The 20,365-nt window shown below is 40.3% G+C and overlaps 1 protein-coding gene across 2 annotated transcripts; it reads right to left on the minus strand.

Annotated features, from left to right (window-relative positions):
• Positions 1-751: 751 nt before the first annotated feature.
• Positions 752-16,019, minus strand: usp3 (ubiquitin specific peptidase 3). 2 transcript variants are annotated; one of them, XM_085412259.1, is made up of 15 exons: positions 15,580-16,019; positions 15,257-15,317; positions 14,621-14,758; positions 14,330-14,413; positions 12,542-12,623; positions 12,199-12,278; positions 10,596-10,709; positions 10,246-10,359; positions 9,888-9,977; positions 9,572-9,678; positions 9,239-9,319; positions 9,002-9,120; positions 8,765-8,878; positions 5,553-5,620; positions 752-1,926 (listed from the first exon to the last, which is right to left on the minus strand). In XM_085412259.1, exons 1-15 carry the CDS (start codon positions 15,668-15,670, stop codon positions 1,458-1,460), a joined length of 1,812 nt encoding a protein of 603 aa, XP_085268385.1. In that variant the 5' UTR covers positions 15,671-16,019; the 3' UTR covers positions 752-1,457. The 2 variants fall into 2 exon arrangements, with proteins under 2 accessions (XP_085268385.1, XP_085268384.1); XM_085412258.1 differs by having other exon boundaries at positions 9,888-10,037; positions 15,580-16,016.
• Positions 16,020-20,365: the final 4,346 nt, after the last annotated feature.

Below are 20,365 nucleotides of genomic sequence, written 5' to 3' on the forward strand. Positions count from 1 at the left end.
TATCACTGATGGGGACAGAATAACAAACCGCAACCACCTGTGTGCAGGCGATGAAGAGCAGCTGCTCCTCAGCATACAGGAGTGCCTGTTCCTGCCAGAGTGAGACGGCTCACTGGGTGGCACGTGTGCAGGGGGGAGGGTGACTCTGCGAGTGTGTGTGTGTGTGTGTGTGTGGGGAAGACAACTTAAAGGCTCTCATTTTAGAAGTCCTACTTGGGTCATATCAAAGCCAGTTAATCATTACAAGGCATAATAAGGGTGTTGAGACAGTTGTATACTGGAAATACACATGAAATATATTTTAGTATGCATGTGTCTACTGTACACACACACACACACAAAAGGAAAAAACTGTTCCTAACATACGCGTCAATAAATAGTTTGATGATGTTTAATTTGCATAAAGTACATGAACCTGTTTAGAAAATAGATTTGCAGTATAAGCTTAAAAATAGAGGCTAGTGTAGAAACATTAGTGATGCAGTTCTTTAATTCCTCCAGAGCTGCTCGCTAGGTTAATATCCCTACTCCTGACTAATGAACAGATTTCTATACATGTTTTCCTTCAATATTCACTCCTGCAAAATCTTAACTTGGAACTTCACTTTATTAGTTTTGGTCTTACCATCTTTCCTTGTGACAGTGCAGCAACCACCACCTAACGTGAACCGTGGCGTCTTGTTTGCCTTTTACTGCAGCGGGTCGGCCGGTTGCCGTCGATGATAAAAACAGCCCAACACAAACATCTTAATAAAATGTTCTCCATTGTATTCTGTCATGTTCGTGTTGCCTGGTACACATTTGAAGAGAATTTCACTTCAGGTCCCCGTGTATGGCCATTTCAAATCAACATAAAATGTTACATGATACTCCAGCATCAGTACAGGCAAACTTTTTGAGAATGATCACTTCTTTTTACATTGGTTCTGGTCAAGAAGTTAAAACAACTTTCTAAAGCCCTAATGAGCACCAGTCAGTCAAATGCATTGCATTCTAAATCTTAAAATATCCTCTAATGACTGGAAAACAGAACTACTGGGCTCTTAAGGTGAAAAATATGACATGTGAAACTTTAAAAACAATAGAAATGCCAAATATTACACAGTGTTCTTGACAATGAATCTCTTCAGTCTAGGCTAAACATTGGACCAACTGAGGTTTTCCAAGGCTAAAGCTTCAATACGTTAAACTTTAAACGATCACCTTTGGAATCTATTGGATATGGAGAAGTCTACCTCGGTATGAGGGCACATCATCGAGAGAAAACATGCAAAAAGTCTACTAAACAAATTAAGCAGCAAGTTAAAACATGACGCTTTCAAACAAATCATAACACAAGAGTGAAAATGTGAATGTTATGTGAAAATTATAATCAAGCACGGTGACAAATGTGATTGAGGTGAAGTCGAAACAAAAGTCACGAGCTGGTCTGAGGCAGTGAAATCTCAAAGAATTATTTATTGTGCAACAGTTTGTAGAGCTTGGTGAGATTCTTCTGTTGCAGCCTTGTCTGAGGTATCTGCATCTGCTGCAGCTTTCACTGATACTGTGTCACCCTCAGCCAGTGTAGCCATGTCTTTGTTCACATCTACCTCCTCTTTCTCGCCCGCGACGTCCTCGTGTGACGATGCTGCGTCCGCAAAATCCAGATCTGTAGCTACCGTATCGGCTACGACTGTGTCCTGAGAAACTATTTCTGGAGAAACACTGTCCACAGCTGCAGCGTCCACGGCAGGCTTATTCGTGGCTGTGCTGTTTGATGCGCTTGTGTCAGAGGGCACCTGACCAGTCCTCTCTACGTAGAAGAGGATGTAGGCTTTGGCCTTCCTCACTGTATCCTCATTGGTCAGAGTCACTGTGCTGTCGTTGAAGTGGTACCAGTGACCCTCATGGCTGCCGTACGCTGTATAATGCCCCGACCCAACCCTGTGAACACAAACACACGTCATATTCTGCTGCCTGCTTTCATGCAAGAGTTCATCTATCGTTGCTGAAGCAAGAGGGGAGAATTCAGCTCGACAATATATCAGCAGTGCAACACTGCCACCTAGAGGCCAAAGACAAAAGAATCAGAATCAGAATCAGAATCAGAATACTTTATTGATCCCTGGGGGAAATTATTTTTTGTTACAGTGCTCCATTTTAAACCAACATTAAGACAAGACAGACAATACGCTAACTAAGAATAGTACAATATATACATATATATACATACATACATACATACATACATACATAAGTCACTTATAAATAAATATTTGGAAAAGAAACATGTGTAGTTGTAGCAGCAAACAGTGTGTTAAGTGGATGCGTTGTACAGGGAGATGGCCACAGGCAGGAATGATTTCCTGTGTCGTTCAGTGGTGCTTTTCGGTAATCTCAGTCTCTCACTGAACGAGCTCCTGTGACTGACCAACATGTCATGGAGTGGGTGGGAGGTGTTATCCAACATTGTCTTTATCTTGGACAGCATCCGCCTCTCCGACACCACCTTGAGGGAGTCCAGCTCCATCCCCACAACATTGCTGGCCTTACGGATCAGTTTATTAAGTCTGTTGGCATCTGCGACCCTCAGCCTGCTCCCCCAGCATGCAACAGCATAGAGGATCGCACTGGCCACCACAGACTCATAGAAAATCCTCAGCATTTTCTGGCAGATGTTGAAGGACCTCAGTCGCCTCAAAAAATAGAGACGACTCTGGCCCTTCCTGTAAAGTGCTGTGGTGTTTTTAGCCCAGTCCAGTTTATTGTCAATGTGTACTCCAAGGTATTTATAGTCCTCCACAATGTCAACACTGACCCCCTGGATTGAAACAGGGGTCAAGTGTTTCCTGGTCTTCCTGAAGTCCACGATCAGTTCCTTGGTCTTTGCCACGTTGAGCTGCAGATGATTCTGCTCACACCACGTGACAAAGGAGTCGACCACAGCCCGGTACTCTGTCTCATCATCCCTGCTGATGCATCCAACCACCGCAGAGTCATCAGAAAACTTCTGAAGATGGCAGGTCTCTGTGCAGTGGCTGAAGTCTGTGGTGTAGAGGGTGAAGAGGAAGGGGGAGAGGACAGTCCCCTGTGGTGCCCCTGTGTTGCTAATCACCTTGTCAGACACACACTGTGGGAGACGTACATATTGTGGTCTTCCTGTCAGGTAATCAACAATCCAGGACACCAGAGAAGCATCCACCTGCATCGCTGCTAACTTATCACCCAGGAGGGTCGGCCTGATGGTGTTGAAAGCACTGGAAAAGTCAAAAAACATGACCCTCACAGTGCTCGCCGGCTGGTCCAGATGGGTGTAGACACGATTGAGCAGGTAGATGATGGCGTCCTCTGTTCCGAGACGAGGCTGATAAGCGAACTGAAGGGGATCCAGATGTGGTCTTACTATGGGTCGCAGCTGGTCCAGGATGAGCCTTTCCAGGGTCTTCATGATGTGGGAGGTCAGTGCCACGGGCCTGTAATCCTGGGGGCCACTGGGACGAGGCGTCTTTGGTACAGGGACGAGGCATGATGTCTTCCACATCACCGGGACCCTCTGCAGACTCAGACTCAGCATAAACAGTTTATGAAAGACTCCACACAGCTGGGGGGCACAGGTCTTGAGGACAAGGGGACTCACTCCGTCTGGTCCAGCAGACTTGCCTGAGTGAAGTCTCCTCATTTGCATCTCAACCTGGTATTGAGTGAAGGTGATGGGTGGGGGAGGGGTGTCAGGAATCTCACAGGAGGCAACATGTGAAGAGAGAGGCTGGCACAGTGGTGTGGCTCTGGATTCCAGGCTGACTGCAGGTGAGGTTGTGGGGGTGGGAGCAGACACTGTGGTGTCGAATCTATTGAAAAACAGATTCAACTCGTCGGCTCTATTCTCACCTCCCTCAGCTCCCCTGCTGTTGGTTGGCCTGAATCCAGTGATGGTCTTCATGCCCCTCCACACCTCTCTCATGCTGTTCTGCTGGAGTTTCCACTCCAGCTTCCTCCTGTAATTGTCCTTAGCCTCTCTGATCTTGTCCTTTAGTAACACCTGGACCTTCCTCACCTCCTCTTTGTTGCCCCCTCTGAAAGCCCTCTTCTTGTTGTTGAGGAGGGCTTTGATGTCCTTAGTCACCCACGGCTTGTTATTTGGGTAACAATGAACAGTCTGAGCTGGAACAATGGAGTCGGTGCAGAAAGTTATGTAGTCTGTGATACACTCAGTAAGCCCATTGATGTCCTCGGCGTGAGGCTCACAGAGTGTTTCCCAGTCGGTCACCTCGAAACAGCCCTGTAGTTCCGCTATTGCCTCCTCTGACCACCTCCTAACAGTCCTGGTGGTCACAGGTTCCCTCCTCACAATTGGCACATAGCGGGGGGTGAGGTGAATCAGGTTATGATCTGACCTACCAAGTGGGGGGAGGGAGGAGGAGCTGTATGCATCCTTGACGTTAGCATACAGTAAGTCTAAAGTTTTCTCTCCCCTGGTGGGACAGTCCACATATTGTTTGAATGTTGGTAGTGTATTGTCCAGTGATACATGGTTGAAGTCACCCGAGATCACAATAAAGGCACTCGGGTGCTGAGTCTGTAGCCGAGCTATGGCAGAGTGGATAGTGTCACATGCAGCTGTGGGGTTAGCAGAGGGGGGAACATAGACAGCCACCAAGATGACGTGAGAGAATTCCCTGGGTAAATAATACGGCCTGAGTCCAACAGCACACAGTTCAGTGTCCGGGCAACAAATCCTTTCTTTGATTGTTATGTTGGCAGGGTTACACCACCGGTTGTTAACTAAAACAGCAAGCCCACCTCCTTTACGCTTACCGCTAGCGATGCTGTCCCTGTCCGCCCGAACAGTGTGGAAGCCTTCCACGGAAGCATTCTCATCGGGAATGACCTGGTGCAGCCATGATTCGGTGAAACACATCAGGCTACACTCTCGGTATTCCCTCTGACTCCGTACCAGTGCTGAGAGCTCGTCGATTTTACTTGCCAACGATCGCACATTTCCCATCACGATAGACGGCAGACACGGTTTAAACCTCCTCCTCGCTTCGAGCCTCCGCTGTCTCACCGTCACCTTTTTTCTTCTCTTCTGTCCTTGACCTCTGCATCCCCGATGTGTTTTCCTCCAAATTTCAGCACTTTGATTCTGTTTGAATCTAAATGTGTTTTCAAGGACTTGCAGCCTAATGCCTTTTAGCGGCTACATAAATTTTTAAACTGCAGCTTTCACAAAGCGGATGTGATCCGGCTATACAGTAATTCAAAGCTGGCAGATAATAATGCACAGATCCATAGCCCAGTCTTGAATGCATGTTAGGATTCAGTTCCTTATTCTTCTACAACACAAAAAATACACTTGTACAAAAAAAACAAAAAAAACAAAATATGGATCAAGCTGGCCCTTTTATCCAGAGGAAATAATTAGTCATCAAGTTAAATCAGTTATTAATTATAGCTTTGATTCATGACCTCTAAACATGGATGCTTCTTGACTAAGAAAGCTGTGTAATTACCGCATTTTACGCCATCTAACAAATCAGGAAAGCCAGACTCAACAATGTTAAACTACTCACCCAGATCCATGATGCACCACGACAGCAACAAGGTCATACAGGCAGCTCCCTGGTAATGACTTCTCTGGCTGCAAAAACAACAGAGCAAAAGGAAAATGCTGTGGAAATGCCCTTAACACCTGGAAGTGGATACAAGCCACAAACTGGCAGACAGATAATAATCAAAACAGTTTACACTCCTTCAGTTATGAGTAGAGATGTACGCGATTAATGGACTACGTGTTTAAACGCTGCTGCACTATCTAGTCCAGGGGTGGGCAATCTCAGTCCATGAGGGCTGGCGTCCCTGCAGGTTTTAGATCTCACCTTGGGTCAACACACCTGAATCACATGATTAGTTCGTTACCAGGCCTCTGGAGAACTTCAGGACATGTTGAGGAGCTAATTTAGCCATTTAAATCAGCTGTGTTGGTTCGAGGACACATCTAAAACCTGCAGGGACACCGGCCCTCGTGGACTGAGATTGCCCACCCCTGATCTAGTCAGTACCAGAATTACGAGTCAGTTAAGCCTGTTTTTCTTATTTTATTCATGTACAATAGCAGTTACTGGTTGAGCTGGGATACAGGGACACTGACCACTTCCAGTTCACCACACTTTCGATGGCAGTTGAACAGATTAAAGCAAGTAACAACCATGGTAACAAGGCTGTTTTGCAGTATTTTGATGTTTTAAAAAACAAACAAACAAAAAATAAAACAAAGCAGTTGTATATCAGCTTCGCCGGAATAAACTGGATTAGAGCCAAGCAGCCGAGGCCAGGTGTGACCACATTCTTCATGTGGAAGCTCCCAGAAAAGAAGGTCACTGCTGCTAGCACTGCTGAACTCACAGAGCCAAAACAATCTCACTCAGTGTGTGTTTGCAATGGTTTAAATTCTGTTCACTTTTTAATGTTTTCCGAGGATTTTTCTGTCGTTTTGACTAGACCAGTTTTTCCTGTTATTTAGCAAATTAGCTGCCAACATCCCGAGCTCTCACTCATTGCTTGTATTTGTGTACATGTGTTGTTTGACCTTCTGTGTGAAGAACAATGTACAAGACTATTTTTATCTGTTGACAGAGCAAAAGGAGCAGATCTGCAACTGAGCTCTTGGACTGAAAAAAAAAAAGTCACACAAACATTAAAGATTTATGTTTGCTAATAATTTTAAAGTACAAACCCAATTCCAAAATAATGTAAAAACAAAAAAGAAAAAAAAAAAGTTTTACTACTGTTTACGTTCAACTCCATCTTGGATTGCTAACTCAGGGTTGGTGGGCTCTACCGACTTTCCTAATGAGAAATAAAAGCTGAGTGGGCATTCCACATCAAATTCCATATGGGAACTCAAAAATCCTGAATTCTGGCTTATTCACGAATGCCCCATTAAAAGAACAGCCGGAGAAGCAATTAGCAACTTATCCAGTTAATTGGCAACAGATGATTGGGCAAAAAAAGAGCATCTTAGAGTGACAGAATTTCTCAGAAGTAGACAGAGGTTCACCAATCCACAAAAAATGGCATCTAAAAAAATGTGTAACAACTCTTTATCTGCAGTACATAATAATGAAAGGATTCACAGAATTTGGAGACAAAGGGACAAAGCTTAAAATCCATATTGGATGTGGTGATCTTCACTCAGTCAGCAATGCATTAAAAACAGACATGATTCTGTCATGGAAAACTCCATCATACAGAGAAGCAGCCATATGTGACTTTGATCAAGAAACCTTGCAGTTTTCTCTCAGCCAAAGCTCATTTAAAAGACAGACAAATCAGACAAATCGAAATTTGAAATCCTTTTTGACAGTATGGGAGTGCACGAGTGACTGGAACTTGAAATAGGCCTTGGAAAGACACCATCAACACTGAAAGGCACATATGGGTTTTAGAGCATCCAGATGACATCTTTTTCAAGGTTGGCCTTGCATATTTCAGCAAAAAAATGCTAAACTTTATATGTAACCCTGTCTCTGCTCCTTTGAGATGTGTTGCTGTATATAAAATATATAAAATTCGCTTATATATTGCTTAAAAAGGTACATTTTCTCAGTTTAAACACTGGATGTGTTTTCTATGTTCAATTATGAATCAAATATGGATTTATGAGACATTGGCATTTTACAGTGTCCCAACTACTTAGGAATTGTGGTTGTATGTTAGGAGAAGCTCTCGTATTATAACAAAAAACTGACATACTTATTGCACAGCGGTCAGAAAAGCGATTTGCTGTAGAATAGCACCCCCTGAAGCTCTGGAGCATTCAGACAAACAAGATTAATACTTGTCACAAGTACTCTGAATTCCAGACCTTACATAAAGATCTAATCAAAAGCAGTTTATGCCCAGTATAAAACTGTTTGCACTCTGAAATGAAATGAAATAGACACTCCATGTCCCCGAATCAGACATAGGTGTGAATCAGCCATCACAGCATCTTGCAAAGTTGTGAACACAAGCACGGACCTCCTACGTAACCAGCTGGAGATCTATCAGAAAGTCACAAATGCAGGTGGTAACCACTGATCCAATAATGAAAAATGCATTTGCTACAGATGGTAGTTTAACAACCCAGGTCTGTGCACTACTGTTAATAATTTAGCATATTTCTTTAATACTTTATTATCAATCAGAGCACTCGTGTACATTTTAGGACACCAGCCTCATCAACCAATCACAATCAGTGTCACTGCCAACAACCACAATGTGTTTTTACCATTGTGTTGATATAAATTCTTATTTAGATAAATGTGTGTTACTTTTTTCAAATGTATTTTTTTTTAAGTAACAAAACTATAATGCTTCATTACAAAAAATTCAAACTAGCATAAGTAAACTACGTTCCTGTTGTGATCTTTCCTACCACACTGACTTGGATACCAACAATTTCCACAATGGTAATTTCTGTGAACTTGTTTTTCTGTCGTAAGAGCAGAAAAATGGAAAAAGATGATCATCACTGGCTGTACAAGTGTTTACTGATACAGCACTGTGAGTTTTTAGGAGCCAGCAAAATTGTAGCAAATTTCTGCAAACATTTACTGCAGTTTTTATGAATTTTAGCTGGTGTGTTTTCTCACCAACCTACTCTGGCCTTTGTATTATCTGCCATTAAAAGCATATCTTACGGTCTCCTGATTAAACTGCAGATCAGCATTTGATCTGACTCTTAAATGTAGCTGTTGTGGAAAAACAAAGAAAATAAAAAGGCTGTGAGTGTTGGGCTCACCTCAAGTAAGTAGCCTCTCATGTCCAGACCTTTCAGTGGAAATTCTACATAGGTATCCACCTTGTTTCTCAAAAAGGCAGTCCAGTGGAACCGTTTTAGGTGCAGGCACAAAACCTATGAGTAGAAACAAAAGTGCAATTTATTTAAGAAGTAAAAGCAAACATATGTTTTTATAGTTTAATAGTAGATACAGTGAAGTGTATATTAAAATATATATATATATGTATATAAAAAAACCTTTGGCAGCTTCTGGATCCAAAACTTCTTGGTTGATTTCTGTCTCTTTTTACACTTATGGCAGTAATACAGCTCTGTGTCATCGAGTTCTTCCAGGTCGGTGAAGCTATGTAAGCAGTCTAAAAGAAAAACAAAAACAAATACACACAAAAAAATTGAAAAGCTCTGAAGAATTTTAGTGTCACAAACTTTGAAACTAGGCCTATAAAAGATCATTTTTGACTACAAGAAACTTACCACGTAGAGTGCATGTTGGCACTGGCTCTTGGTCCTTATTTCTCTTTTGTCTGAACTGACTGGGAATGTCCAAAGACAGATCTGAGTAAAAAACACACAAGGGGAAAAACATGACGTGTCACGCACCATCAGGCTATATCAAGTTTAACTCTATAACTCTATAATAAATGGCTTTTCATTCATTTATTTGCTTTATGATGTAGAGCAACAATAAAAAGATTTGCTACAGAAACCCAAATTTATTTTTGTGTTATCTTGCCAAACACTGACACATGAACTTTGCTGTATGGGACAACAAAAGCCGCTCAGTGTGTGGTTTCGTTTATGTCTTACCAAGAAATGGATCAAACTTTCGAGATTCTGTCCCACAAATTAGGCAGTTGACTTCATTCTGAAGTATACCACCAAAAATGGATGTCACAACACTGGCGGTCCCATTTCTGTAAAGAATAAAAAAAACAAAACATGCAGTAGCTTTTACATTCAAGTTATAGTGACTTACTGCTAAATATGGTCATGCCGATAGTATATTGTTACAACTAGTCTGTGTTAACTGGAAAAAAGTAGGAAATATTAACTATATGCAAAAAAATTCAGGATCCCGCTGAGACAACAAAAGCAAAATCAGTGTATGGTTAGAAGGACTCACGTGCAGCATTTGCCATCTGTACTAGAGAGTCTGACTCCATCCTGAGGTGAGACTGGATGAGACGCCCCGTTACGGCTGTACTGTAGCTCCCTGTGGAGGTGGTCCAGTAAGTAACGCATGAATTCATGGGCATCCTGCTGCTGATAACCTCTGCACACACAAACACAGCTTTAAATTGCATTCATGCAATGACTCACAATGGTTTATTGCAGTTTTTTGAAACACAATGCACCTTTGTTAGTAGTGTGACTAAAAACGGTAACACTTCGGAACAACAACAGAATTGAAACGGAAACAGTTTCCTGCTCTGCATTAGCAGCTTAACTTATAGAAAACAGTTTTTACAATGTGGGTGTACCTGAAACTTGGCATGATTTTCCATATGGCATAAAACAAGGAGTCTGGACTGAAGGCGGTCTGGTTCCCTTGCCATAGGGAACAGAGAGTTTTCCTGAATTCCTCCACCAAAGATCTGTTCAACATAAAGAAACTTTATTTTAGACTTAACCGAAATAATTTTCTGGATTTTTAAATTATACCTGATTTTTTCTTCTTCATTTGCCTACCCATCTTTTCCTTTTCAGCAATAACATTAGAACTGGATGCCTTACAGAACCACTCACAACTAACAATGTTGCCAATTTTACTTGCTGAAATTAACGTTAATTATTGCCCATAAATCGTCCCTCCTTCAGAAGAGGACCTTACACACTGTTGTCCCCTTGGCTGCGGGTGTGGTACATCCTTCTTCCTGCCGTCTTACCACTGCGTAGAGCCACAGCAGGCAACTCCTTGAAATAGCAGCTGAACTGCTCGATGTTGCTGTCAAAGAAACAAATTTTGCCATCAGTCGTCTCAAACGTAACATCAGCAGACAGCCGACAGGTCACGAATTAAAGGAAAGAGCAGGAGAGTGTCAAAATAAAATGCTGGACGATTAAACGCTGGGAGAACAGGTTCAAAGCACCTTCGCATTCTAAAAGTCTCTAAACCTTTAGTTGAAATAGCAATGTCCCAGTATGCCCCATGAACTGAAGCAGTGTTATCCTGAAAATATGGAAATGCTTCTAGTAAAAATACCCCAGTATAACACACCTACCAGATCACCTCACTATAGGGATCGAGGATCCAAGTTCCAAATACACTATATGCACAAACGTACTGGGTGACAACATCTGCAGGAGCTTCTGTATCTATTTGCAGATACAGTATAACAGGCTTTTGACAATTTTGCCCGTTCATCCAGAAGAGCCTTTGTGAGGTTAGACACTAATGTTTAACAAGAGGGCCTGGCTTGCAATCTAAACTCTAATTCATCCCAAAGTTATTCAATAGGGTTGAGGTCGGGCTCTGCGAGACAGTCGAGCTCCCTTCTCTAAAGGTTCCCACACAGTTGGATACATTTTTCACAAATGTTGGTAAAGGAAGAGTGCATGGATAGGTGCTTGATTTTATACAGTGGGGCAAAAAAGTATTTAGTCAGCCACCGATTGTGCAAGTTCCCCCACTTAAAATGATGACAGAGGTCAGTAATTTGCACCAATTACTGCAGGTGGGGGAACTTGCACAATCGGTGGCTGACTAAATACTTTTTTGCCCCACTGTACAGCTATGTTAAAGGGCCTGAATTCACTGATTAAGAGGTGTGGCTCAAAGTTACATATAATATATGTACATGCTTTCAAACAAAGTTAACTTCATATTTGAAGGGATGATGCTGGAACCTAACATACATCCAACCTTTGGACTTTTAAAGCAAGAGTAAGTGTGGAAAACCTGAAAAAAACATGCTGTGGTCCACACAAGGTTTTAACCTTTGTTTTCATGTTTGTTGGCAACCATGAATGAAAAAAACTACAGCTGAAACTGTCTTAATACATCTAATTATTTATTCACTGACTTTAAAGAGGCAGCAGAAGTTGCCAGGTGATGACAACCTGACAAAATAAAATTCAAAGCAACAAATTTGCTTATTCGTGACATTTTTTAGATGTTCAAATTACTAATCAATATATTGAAAATGAAAAAAAGAAAAAAGATATTTTGCAAGAATACTAGCTTCGTTGTCTGTAAATGTGGAACCCCACTGCTCTAATCCTTTAGCATTGTGACTAAATGTGTATTATCAGGGAAACCTGGCCTTTGACTGTGTCTTGTTTCCAAGCAGCCTCTGTAATCCCCCTAACTGTGCCCCAGACTATATTAATAAAGGATGACTGCTCGTGGGGCCCTGGCTCTACAGGGGCAGAGCCACTGAATTGTGCCACAGACTCGGTTCATCACCCACATACCTCGTCCTCAGTGCACTTACCTGAGGGACTGCAGAATGGCATTCATGAAGCATGTGTTTCCAAGGTTGCGCAGGCCTGTAGCACATAGAGCCACGCCATCCTGAGGGAGACGAGTATATGTGCATGTTTAAAGCCATATGGAAAAATTCTGCTGTAAGCTAACATTTAAAGTCAGTTGGCGTACAGCTCTATAAAGACGCTGTGACTCATTTAATTGAAGCCCTGCACCACAGTGTAAAAAATAGTCTTGCAAAAGTTTTAAGAGTGGTGCAGTCTTTTGTGCTGGGAGTGTGATTCTAAAGTAGCTGCTATCTTTACTTCTTTTTTCAAGGCAGCAAACATTTGCCTTGAACTATTACTTACACTGTCTTTTAACAGCTTGCCATCTCCTGCTGGGCTGTCCTGAAGTTTCCTTTTCCTCTGTCGCTCACCCATTAGTGCTGAACTGTAAGCAGAAAAGATTACTTGCGTCACCTGGATAAAGCAGATTACTTTGGTGCATGTCTTAACTTGCCTAGCATACTCTTAGAGTAGGGCTGCAGGTATCAATTATTTTAGTAATCAAGTAATCTATCGATACTGAAATATTTTTAAGTTGAACTGTTTTACAAAATTTCTAATGAAAAAACAAACTAAACTCTCTGATTGTTCAAACATGCCATACTGAATTACGTTTTTAACTAAACATTTTGTTTAATGCAGAACTATAGAAATAATCTCAAGTAGAGTCAAAGGTCAAACTTGAATAAAACAAGATGTATATGCAAACTTGTCCAAAATAAAGACAATGTTGGATAATACCTCCCACCCACTGCATGACATGCTGGTCAGTCACAGGAGCACCAGAGTACCAAAAAGCACCACTGAATGACACAGGAAATCATTCCTGCCTGTGGCCATCTCCCTGTACAACTCATCCACTTAACACACTGTATACTGCAATAGCTACACCCTTTTTGCACATGCTCTCCTCTTATTCAGCTATTTATCAATAGTGACTTATATGCATACAAGTCATGTATATATTGTGTCTATTTCTTACTTAGTGTATTGTCTTTGTTACCGTTTATACTGGAGCACTGTAACCAAAATAATTTCCCCTAGAGATCAATAAAGTATTCTGATTCTAAAACTAAACTAAGGCATAAAAACTTACCTTTACTGTATTCTTGGAAGGCTCTTCCTATGTTGATGTTTTAGTGTTGTCGAAACAGACGTCTTGTAGACATTAATTAATACTGATAATAATTCAGTGTCCAGCTTAACAACCACCAAGACAATGACTCAGAATGTACTGGCCCATGTACATTTTTCATTGTATTGTTTAAAAAAAGCTATTTAATTAATACAATATTTTATATTACTTCAATTTCAATCTGAACAGTGTTACAAAAGCCTTGAAATTATTATAGTTTACTACACTCCATCCCCCCTTTAGACTCATCCCTGTTTGCTGCAGGTTTCACTTCAATGTAAAAACAGCCTTCAGTAAGCTGTATAATTTAAACATGGTGTTAGACTAAGTTAACAGTTCGTCTGCAGATTTTAATACAACTTCTGGAGGTTTACTGCAGATTTTTGCGCGGTGTAAAACAAATGGCGGTGGATGGAGCAGCTACAAAGTTTGTCTGAGTTTGTTGATCAGGTGCTTTGATGACGACCTCCTGCTAGCTGTTTCCCAGTAAGGATTTTATTGGTGATCACTGTTCATATGATCACTGTTCCTGTGTTTTCTTTCACTCAGTCAGAGCTCAGCGTGGCTCCACCTCTGTATACAAACTCCAGCTACGCGTTTAATTATGTCGGCATCATCATCACTGCTGCTGTTGTGTTTTTGTTCAAAACTGGGAGCTGTGTGGGCTTAATGTTGTCAAACTTTTTATTCACATGCTGGTCCTTAATATGTTTGAATTTCTGTTTTTCGTGACAAATGCAGGTGAAAAACTCGTATTTATATCATTTAACACAATGGTGTGTGTGTGTGTTAAATGAACCATTGAAGCAAAGAATTTGCATTGACAATTTTTTATAATCGAACTACTCGATGAATCATTGCAGCCCTACTCTTGAGATATCAAAAAAAGTTGTCCTTTTTAAACAGTAAAAGGCAACCATGACAGTAAAATGAGGAACATATTGTTTAATACTTACTTTTCTAAACTCTGAAGATGTTCCCGCAACTTCTGCACTTGCCCAAGTTTGGTGTCGTTCACAACAAATTCATCACATCTGTAACTATTAAATACACATTAACAACAAAATATTATTATTACAAATATACTAATATTGTTACGTCTTTCTCCGGTAGCATAGAAATGTGGAAGAAATTATTACAATCGATACAGATTTTAATAAAGTTGGATCATTTTATTTTTTTAAATGACAACACAATCCTCTGACTGGTAAGAGATGAGTCAGACTGTAGTCAGAGAGAACACTTACCAAAACACACTGTAGCTGCTGCAGTCCATGCAAACAGAATGATGGATTTTCTCTTTTTCATGTTTCTCACCCTTCCTTTGACTAACACAAAGGACTTGATTCTCTTCAAAGTGTTTCTTTGCATGCCCATTGACATATCTATGAGGAAAGAGACAGCTTTATAAACACACATCTGGAATTTCCTTGAAATGACTCAATAGTTATGCTCAAAAATGTATTTATTTTTAGTTAAAAGGTTTTACGCAATTACACAAGGGGAATGTTTTAAAATCAGAAGTGTTTTTTCCCGTCCCAGAAGTTTAACAAGTGTCTGTTGTGTTATAAAGCTTACAAATGTGAATTGAATTCTGGAAACACATTTTTTGTTTAAAAAAAAAAAAGGTTTGGCAGAATATTTTTTTACGTTTTATTAAACAGAATAAGCACAGGCTAGGGCCAGTAGGATCGATCATATTAAAATCACAACTGAGGGTTTTTCACAGTCATCTCAGTGACCACCGGCTGCAGTCTACACCGCTTTATTTAGTGTGTCCTTAAGTGACTGAATGATTGAAGTTGTTTGTCCCAAAGTCAATAGCTTCCTTAATAAAATTACTAAGAGGGCGGTTTAGCGGACAAAACAAAACCAAAACTCACCGTCCACAATGAACCATCAGACAGGTAAGGCAAATCCATGGACTTTTATTAGACCTGCAAACTGAACATAAAAGATGACTCCGTTTAATGAACTCGCATATGTAAATGAATAATTCTCTCAACAGCCATAAAGATATGGCGAATTGTGATTTGCCCTTGCGATATCTGCTGTTGACTCGTGGCTAGTGCTTACCTAGCAGACAGAAATATGGCAGTCTGCTCACAAGTTGGCATCCAAAAATACTGCGCACCGAGCTACGCTTATGTACAACGAAATTAATTTTACTGAAGTAAAATGAAAGACAGAAAAACGCTCCTCTTACCGTTGCAACACCAGGAGGACGGAGTACCGTTAGGGAACCTGGAAGAATCAAAGGCACCGCTTATGTTTGAGCTCAGATGAGGGCACTCCATCAGCTCACGATTGTGAGTGAACCGACTTTATAACCAGCACTAACACACCAACGGTACCGGGACCCGGGAAGCTAACAATAGTTAGCCAATTAACCTAAAACTAGCTAGCTAACGTTAGCAGATCTACTACTTCTGGTGGCGAACGCACGTTTTCCTGCTTTTGCTTACGCCGACGCGTTATGCAGCTATTGTATAGCTTCCATAATTTCACATTAAAACTGTTTACATAAATAAAAAGAGCCGCTGCTTCCACCCGCACATACTGTAAGATGAAATCGTAACCTTATCCTTGGTGTTAAGAGGTACCAGATAACTGCTGGCGCTTTCCACAAACAAATGGAAATAACTTGAGGAAGTGACGTACTGTCTGCCGGCACACACACACACAGACAAAGATTAAAAACTTAACCAGAGAATTTTTCCCACCACTTCCGTTTTCGTCCCCCCCTTTTAACTGCTGCTTAAAGCTGGCCAAAGCCACGTTGTAAATCGACCTTACTCTGGGACAGCAGCTCTTTCTGTCATGTTTACTGATATTTTGCTGCTCCAGTTTTTAACAAAACAGCAGCTATTTTCATTTTGAAATTGCATGTAAACGCATAAGTAGCTTATAACACTAGTAAAGGTTATGTTCTTAGTAGTTACACAAATATTAACATCAATTTTTGCCACGTCCTCTATAACGTTTTGTTTTGTTATGTTTTTCGTCGCAGGTCATTAGTAAGTTTCCCTTGTTTAAACCTCGGTCGCCAACACGCATGCGAGCTTATGATGACGTCTATTTTCGTGTTTCGGCATCGTGTGCTGTCCTGTAGGTGACTCTGGAACGCCAGGACTGCCATAATGAATTAATTAAATACACCATTAAATAATTAATTAAATGTGGCAATAATTAATTAAAATTGGAATTAATTAATTAAATAAATAGTTATGACACATGTAATTAATTAATTATTGACACATTTAATTAATTATTTATGTATTTCACATTTTAATTAATTATTGACACATTTAATTAATTAATTATTGACACATTTAATTAATTATTTATGTATTTCACATTTAAATTAATTATTGACACATTTAATTAATTATTGACACATTTAATTAATTATTTAATGATATATTTATTTATTTCATTTTGGCAGTCCTGACGCCTGGCTCTCGTCATGAAATAATTTTATCTGTCAGCCTCACCCATCAAACTCAGGGGGCGGGGTTAACGCTGCCCATGCAGCTTCTCTAACATTTGATTGGTTGCCGTGCAAAGTAAGTCAAAACAGGTCGATCCTAGATAATCGATTGCTTGTGTAGACTTGGGGCAGCCAGTTATCCCAGAATGCAGATCAAATCACAGGCAGCAATGGTGGTGGTGTAGTTTTAAAATACCCCGTTTTTCTGTCACCAGCTACACTTTTAACAGTGTTTTAGCCGCGAATGTCGCGACGTATGTCTGGTCAGGTTGTCAACATAGAACATGCTTGCAAAAGTGCTCAGATGTTTTCAGAGATTTCACTAGCTCTGCTAACAGTTAGCATGCAGAGTGCACCGAGGGGGTTACGTTAACCGGTTTGTTTACATATTCCACTCTCCGTGTTCCACATGTTGCATTCGCAGATTCTCATTTTCACCGAACGATCGTCTCTTTCCGCCTGGTCTTGTGTCTCTGTGCTTCTGTAACATAAAGAACGAGCTGACATTTTTCTCACGAAACCAGCGATCAGCTCAACAGACCCTCAGTTTACCTGCATGCATCCTCCTCCTCATCTGTCAGCTGTTTAACACCTGCTGCTAATTCAAGAAACACGCCTAGTTACCTGGTGATAGTCACAGTTTAACTGGGCAGCCGGTGCTCGATATAACGCAATGTCAGCGCATTTTTCTGCACAAGATAAGTAAATATAGTGTTTTCCCCGAGCGCAGAGCTGCTGGAGCTCGTTTCCTTACAGAGCACTTTATAGGCGAGCCAGCTTTATCAGCGGCTGATGTCCAATCACCAGCACACAGCTTTGAAACCTCAGCTGAGTTTTAGCTCTCAGTGGTTAAACGCTGGACTTCATTCACTCAGGTTCTGTCTGTCGGGTCACGTTTACTTCGCTGTTTTATTTACAACTGAGCAAATCGGTTTGGCTGAGGTTAAAGTTACGTTTTATAACTGCATAGTTTCACAGACGTTTAATGGTTCACTGGCACATGTGTTAGACTGAACTATCATCTAAATATCATCTGTTTTTTAATAGTTATTCAACTGTATTCTAAGCACCAGCTGTCTGTTAGAATGTGATTTTTTTTCTCTCTCTGTTGGCAGAGGTATAAAAATGCGCAGGAAAATCTGACATGCATGGCGAACTTCACCGACGATATTTAGGGAGGAATAAACACACATCAAACATAAATGAACCATTTGTCTGTCTCCATAATTGAGAGCATTTTCTCTTCTTATCTCAACACTCTCTCTCTTTTTTTTTTCTTTTTTTTTTCTTTTTCGGTCATGTTATGTTTACCTGTCAAAGGCTTGTTACAAACTATGAAACACATGGTGCAGACTTCTGGATGTTAGAAGAAAACTAATACTGCTCATGAATGAGACTAAAGGCAGGAAGGTGTCCTTTAAAACTAAACATGTTAATAGGACCTCCCTGTTTATATCATAGTTTATGATATAGCACGTGTATTTCAGTAATAGCCTGCTGAGGCCACTATACGTGCTGGCCTCATATCAAATGTGAAGGCAGACTGAGTCTATGTTTGAGGTTTGTTTATATCTAATCTTCCTTTTCAAACATTTAAACAGCAGCGAGTCTGCAGCTGAGGGAATACAAACTCAAATTGTCGGAACAGGTTTGCTCGTTTCTTGGATTCATTTGGTGATTTATTAAATGTATAACTGTTATTCTAATCTGCTGCTGGGTCTCTTACACTTTTCTTTATGCTGTATATTTTCACGTCTCTGGAATAGTTGGAAGTTAGATAGTCAGCTGGGAAACTCTGTGTTAACTCATGGAGCTGAGGATATCGTGGACATGCTGACCTCGCTGCGTGGTGTACAGAGCGAGGTCAGCATGATTAATATTCACAATAAAAATATTAGCCGAACATCATGAAGTCTGTATGTGTTTCATAGTGTCGAACAACCTTTGTACAGTTAAAGCCAGCAGTTACTACATGACGGAAACACCAACGTTATCTCTTTTATGTGTTTATACACAGGTCACGCTGATTACTGAACAAAAACCCAAAGATCAGATGTTAAACAGATTTATTTGCTCGCTCTCCTCCTTAAACATGTTTTTAATGTTAGTTATAATTCAGAATTGGCGACTGAAACACGTAGGACACATAAGAACATCAGGAAATAAAACACCGATAAATATAACCTCAGTAAAAGAAGTCAGCGGGGGTTACTACAGCTGTGTACCGGGGCCTGCGCTTTGTCGGTGGGATTGCTTGCGAGGCGAGCGGGTCTATCCCACGCTTTGCCGTGAGACTGGGCAGACATCTCCGAAATCATCGAAGCACTTTTGCAAAGAGGCTGTATCTTGACAAACCGACCAGACACATGAAGATTAAACCACTACATTCTCGGCTAAAAAAATATTAAAACGGTATTTGGTAACACACAAACAGGGTTTTTCAAAGCTCAGTTCTGTTAGCTTCCACATGCCGGTTGTTGTGTGCTAGAAACAATGGCCACCAGGCCAAAGCAATGGTTTTGACTCGATCAGCGTTAACCCCGCCCCCTGAGTTTGATGGGTGAGGCTGACAGATAAAATTATTTCATGATGAGAGCCAGGCGTCAGGACTGCCAAAATGAAATAAATAAATATATCATTAAATAATTAATTAAATGTGTCAATAATTAATTAAATGTGTCAATAATTAATTAAAATGTGAAATACATAAATAATTAATTAAATGTGTCAATAATTAATTAATTACATATATAACTATTTATTTAATTAATTAATTCCAATTTTAATTAATTATTGCCACATTTAATTAATTATTTAATGGTGTATTTAATTAATTCATTATGGCAGTCCTGGCGTTCCATAGGTGACAAAGGGGACTTTAACGTTTAAAAACTTTAACAGTGTCACCACGTAACTCTGCAATTAATCGCTGGGATTTGAGTTGTAGTAAATCTGAGGATAGAGATTGTTTGCCAAATTATTAGGGAAATGTAATAATTTGTTTCTTGGGCCTCACGACCACTTTACATCAATTTTGTAAAACGCGACGATACAAGATTATCAATATTTAAGATTTTTTTTATGTGGATATCATTCTGGTCAACTGGGATGTTGATGAAAAATTACTATTATTCAATCATACCTAAAAAATTACTTAATGATTTTGTTACCATTTAATAACCGAGTAAACGTGGACAGATGCTACTTCTACCTGTAAAGCTTCATGGTCTGTTAAAATTACATATCACTGATTAAGTAACCTATGAAAAAAGTGAACTTTTACCATTAACAACTAACAGATGAACCTATTACACAGTGTCTTTAAATGTAGAAAGTAGTCAGTAACTAGGGCCTTAATCCACTGAACACATTAGCTGAAACTGCAACATGTGCCTTTTGAATATTGGAGAATAGTTTCTAATATAATCTACACATAGCTAAAATTTATTTAGCATATTTAGGACTATGCTCCACATGAATACATTATAAAGTGAAATAACAA

This window comes from Rhamphochromis longiceps, linkage group LG7 (assembly GCF_057381845.1).
Source record: "Rhamphochromis longiceps isolate RC_006_pf linkage group LG7, R_longiceps_female_GT1.1, whole genome shotgun sequence".
Lineage (NCBI taxonomy): Eukaryota > Metazoa > Chordata > Actinopteri > Cichliformes > Cichlidae > Rhamphochromis > Rhamphochromis longiceps.